We start from the raw sequence: 5,162 nt of genomic DNA on the forward strand, positions 1-5,162 counted from the left end.
GCCCACCCAACTACTATAAAGTCAAAGTAATCAATGATATCTATCGTATCAGAAAAAAAAAATTTAAATAACACTCCTAATTAAAATATGCTCAATATAATTGCTCTCTTTAAATAAACCGTTATTTCGCAGCTTTAGTTCTAACTAAATTGTTGAAAAATATTGAATGATCTTAATTAATAAAATTGTGTACATTGGTAAAAAACTAACTTGAAATTAGATTCGCAAAACGAATTCGACAAACTTTAATTGAATGTTTAATTAAAAAAATACATATATTTTTCTTTTCATAAAAAATGTCAAAATACACTTATGTAAGTAGAAAATAGTAATCAAGACTTTCTATTATCTCAAAAACAAATAAATAAATTACAATTATCACTTATCATTGTTTAAGTATGAAGAAGTTATATGATAAAAATTGCACATGAATCACATTACAATACATTGTCAACATAATTTATTAAACTTTACATGAATATATAAATATAATAAAGCGCATGTGAAGATTCTAACATTATACTCTAAACAGTTTTAATATTTATCATTAGTGCAGTAATTGAAGATTTTACTATTTTTCGTTGGCCGCATTTTCTACTACAGGCTGAAGAGTCGTTGTTTCTGATGATGAGGATAATGATCTATCAAAAAAAAAAAAAATTATATTAATAAAAAAATAGTTAAAATAAATTAATGTTATTAAAATTAAACGTGAAAATATTAACAGGCAGTGAATTTTTTTTTTTAATTACAAATACTTGAGTGTTATTTTTATGGGGGTAAAATTTTATAACACACCAAAAACATTTTAAATTAAATTAATTTAAATTGAAGTAATAAACATTTATAACAACAGACAGAACATTTTATGAGTTTTTTTATGATGACATATAAAGTTAAGTTTATCGTTCTATGATCAAAGAATATAATTATATATAAATTATATTAAAAACAGCTACGAACCTCGCTCCAAACCAAGTACAAGCTCCAGGCGCTGAATGTGATCTGTGAGATGGTTGTAGTTTGCGTTTTTGGTCTTCGGCAGCAAACGGGTTCTGTAAACAAAATTAGTACACATAACATTTTATTAAGCCCTTATGCTATTGTATAAATGTGTTTAGTGAAAATAAATGGCGTTAGTTATTAATAACTTTAAAAGTAATTAATTTGAAATTGACTCGTGCGTTTTGTTTTTATGTGATTTGGGAAAGTATAAATAAATAAATTTCAATCAAATAAATAATAAAATATAGACTAATAATTTAGAATTGAAACTTACAAGAAATGAATGATTCTTCAACATAGCTTTGATGAGTATCAGAGTGTTGAGCTTTGGTATGGACTTGACGACGTTCATCATCTCTTCTTCACTGACCTCGATCAACTCGCAGTTTTCTTGCTCGGTGGGTAAAGGCTCGGCTCCATTTTTGGTCACCCAGTCGTGTTGTTTGACAGCCGGCAGTGTGATTCTGGTGTCGGGATTTTTGTCCAGCAACCGATGGAGTAGGTGCACCAGTTGTGGTGATGTTTCGGGTTCGACGGGCCACTGTACCGGCTGCGTACGGATTTGTTCGTGGACAGTCAGAACCGAATCCGCGTCGTATGGTAATTTGCCGTAAACAAATGCGTATAGTGTACATCCAAGAGCCCACATGTCCAACGCTTTTCCGCTGTACGTGGTCGTTGTAAGGTCGAGCACTTCAGGTGCCGTGAAAGCCGGAGTGCCTGCACTTGAACTAAGCAAATCGTTTGTCCCTTCAAATTCGTTGCAAACGCCCAGATCAGCGATTTTCACGTGCCCGTTTGCACCGATCAACAAGTTTGAAGGTTTGATATCTCTGTGTACAATTCGCTGGAAGTGCACTGCAATGAATTCAAAATATAAAAATAAATTGTTCAAAACAAAAATATTAAACAACACAGCAATTCAGCTTTTAAGAATGCTTGAGAATTTTATATTTAAGTTTAATCCACTTACGATATTCGAGACCCATTAGTATGTCTCTAAAGTAAGCTCTGGCTTTTGATTCAGACATGGGTGGATCTCCAGGTACCTGCATGACTTCCCCTCCTTCTAATAGCTCAAAAACTAGAAAATTAAGTTATGAGATACTTAGACGTCTGAGAGTTACAACTGTGATTGCTTTTATACTCACCTAAATATAAATGGTCTTCGTCTGGATCCTCTAAGACTTCGACTAGTTTAACTACATTAGGATGGTCGAGCTTTTTTAATAAGGCAATTTCCCTGTATACTTTGTCTAATGGATTGGTCCCTTTGCGGCGAGCGTTCATTCGGCCTAAAAAAATTAATGTTGATCAATAAAATATAAAGCTATAGAGTAATGTAAAAACTGACTTTTAAATTAATTTAACTCTTAAAATATTGGTTTTATTACATTATATGTAATATATTTCTGACAAAACGAGTTTAAATTCATATGAGTTTTAGTGTCTACCGATTTGTAAATGATGCATTTTTAATACTTTTTTATTTGTACATTTAAAAACGTTTGAATTAGTAAACAGAAAAACCCAGCACAGTGGGGTCGCGGCATAATAGGGACGTTGCATACGTTGGGTCCAGTATATATTTAATCTAACAGTGATTAAAATCACTATCATAAGAAACGCTTCGATGCAAATCTGTAGATAGTGTTTAATTTTAAAAAATTGATGGATAATTACAAAAGCAACATCAAATTCTATTTCCTTAATTATACGCAGATTAGTAATTCTTTTAATTATACATTATATAATTTTTTTAATTAATTGTTTTCAAATTATTATTGATTTTGATTTTTAATATGTTAAAAGTAATCATTTTGAATCTACTTTTTTTTGTCTTTTAAAGTGAATGTTTTAATAAAAAAAAAATGAATTTGTTACCATAACTTTTAGTTCAACTTGCAAGTTTGAAATTGACATTATTAAATAAAAAAAAATGAAATTGTTAAGATTAATATGCAATCGGGAAATTTTATAATTACTATTTACAGTACATTTATCAGAAAAATTCGATTTTTTTTTGCATTTTTATCGTAATAGATCACTTAAATAAAAATCATAGTAATCATTTCTAATTAACTTTTGGTGTTTAAAAAGATTCTACAATTGAAATATTCAGAACTTAATTAATTTTAATGATTATATATCTATAAAAACCAATAAAAAAAAGTTGTTAAAAAGATTTACTCAATTGAGCGTATTGTAAAATTTAATTATATTTGTAAAAATCCATCGTTATATTCAGGTGAAACTAAAAATCATTTTATTTTTAAATTTATGGTTTATATAGCAACATATTACAAAAACATTTGGAATATTATAGACTGGTAGTAGCACACACAAATAGAGTTAAAAAATTAATAAATTACAAAGTAAAATTATTTACTTTTGTAGTTAAATACTTTTATCACATCAAATCTAATTTCACAATAAATACTTAAAAAATATTAGAAATGAATGATTTTAATTGTTTGTTTGGAAAAAGCTGGTTAAGCTACTTTTTATTTGAATAAGGAATTTTTTAAGGGTAATGTCTTCAACTAGATACGATTTGTGATCTTTTGACGTATTGTTGAAAGAAATCGGTCCAGTGAGAGCTGAGAAAAAGTGGCAACAGACATAAAAAAAAAAAAATAAACACATCATGGTAAAATTAATACCTTTTCAGCTTCGCATCGAAGCTAAAAAATCTAATCTCGTATACTTAGTATATCATTTTAGAATTAGCGACGCAATGTAAAAAAATCAATATGCTTAATTATTAAAAACATTTTGTTGGTTTGTAATAGTTTATTTAAACTATTGTTTTATTGTCGCCGTAAATTTTTTCCTTGAACTTCTGTCAGCACGTTTGTCGAATTTTAAAGCAGTGATTTATTGCTAATAGAAACTTTTTGATTAAAAATAAAAATGTACTTTGAATTGGTTTTGACACGACAATCAATAAAGTTATACCATTAAGTTTGTAATGAAAAAGGTTTTTAAAGAAAAAAAAAGACGGTTCAAATGTAATACTTACGGTAGTATCCAAATATTTTTGAAATTTAAATTTTATTAATTTTAAGTGCAATTTAAAGATACATCGAGTATAAGATTGCAGATAATAAAAATAACAATTTGTAAAAATTGTATAGTTTTGATTTAGAGTTAATAAAAGTGGTGTGTATAGTATTTTCAAACTTAATCTATAAAACATCTTGTATCCTAGTCATAAGAATTTGTGTTAAAAAGGAAAAAGAACAGTTTTAAATAAACATATTTGCATTTAAATTATTTTCAACAAATTTGTTTATATATTTAAAAATATTATTCCAAAATATATTCCATAAAATATTCATAAACATTATTTTTATTTTATCTAAGATGATCACTTTGCCTCAAGTGTCAACTTCCCCGCTCTCCTATATATATATTTTTATNAATAAAAATAACAATTTGTAAAAATTGTATAGTTTTGATTTAGAGTTAATAAAAGTGGTGTGTATAGTATTTTCAAACTTAATCTATAAAACATCTTGTATCCTAGTCATAAGAATTTGTGTTAAAAAGGAAAAAGAACAGTTTTAAATAAACATATTTGCATTTAAATTATTTTCAACAAATTTGTTTATATATTTAAAAATATTATTCCAAAATATATTCCATAAAATATTCATAAACATTATTTTTATTTTATCTAAGATGATCACTTTGCCTCAAGTGTCAACTTCCCCGCTCTCCTATATATATATTTTTATCAGACATTTCACTGAATAACATAGATAAATTTTTAATTAAAAAATAAAAAATCTATGACTAATTTAGATGAGCACTAATTCTCTCAGTGATTAATTATAATTCGTATAATAATATAATAATATTATTATACTTATTAATATTATAATTAATATAAAACTAAAGATATATTAAACTATTTCAAGAGATAATTTACAAGTCATTCTTTATATAAAGTAACCTTATATTAATATAGAGAATTAAACTAAACCAGAATAACCAGAGGAAATGATAGGAATTTAACACTGAGCCTTTGAAAATATTAAAATAATGCTTTTAATATGTCGTTAAAACATTTACACGTAGAGTATATTTTAGCTTCGATGCGAAGCTGAGAAGGTATTGGTTTTACTATGATGTGTTTTTTTTTTTTTTTTTTT

The 5,162-nt window shown here is 26.7% G+C and overlaps 1 protein-coding gene across 1 annotated transcript; it reads right to left on the reverse strand.

Moving 5' to 3' along the window:
* Positions 1-256: 256 nt before the first annotated feature.
* Positions 257-2,323, reverse strand: LOC126909635 (calcium/calmodulin-dependent protein kinase kinase 1). The gene is made up of 5 exons (XM_050692072.1): positions 2,157-2,323; positions 1,979-2,089; positions 1,280-1,863; positions 964-1,055; positions 257-641 (listed from the first exon to the last, which is right to left on the reverse strand). Exons 1-5 carry the CDS (start codon positions 2,293-2,295, stop codon positions 572-574), a joined length of 996 nt encoding a protein of 331 aa, XP_050548029.1. The 5' UTR covers positions 2,296-2,323; the 3' UTR covers positions 257-571.
* Between the last annotated feature and the right edge of the window lie 2,839 nt (positions 2,324-5,162).

The sequence above is a fragment of the Daktulosphaira vitifoliae genome, unplaced genomic scaffold (assembly GCF_025091365.1).
Source record: "Daktulosphaira vitifoliae isolate Bord-2020 unplaced genomic scaffold, ASM2509136v1 Scaffold_728, whole genome shotgun sequence".
Classification (NCBI taxonomy): Eukaryota; Metazoa; Arthropoda; class Insecta; order Hemiptera; family Phylloxeridae; genus Daktulosphaira; species Daktulosphaira vitifoliae.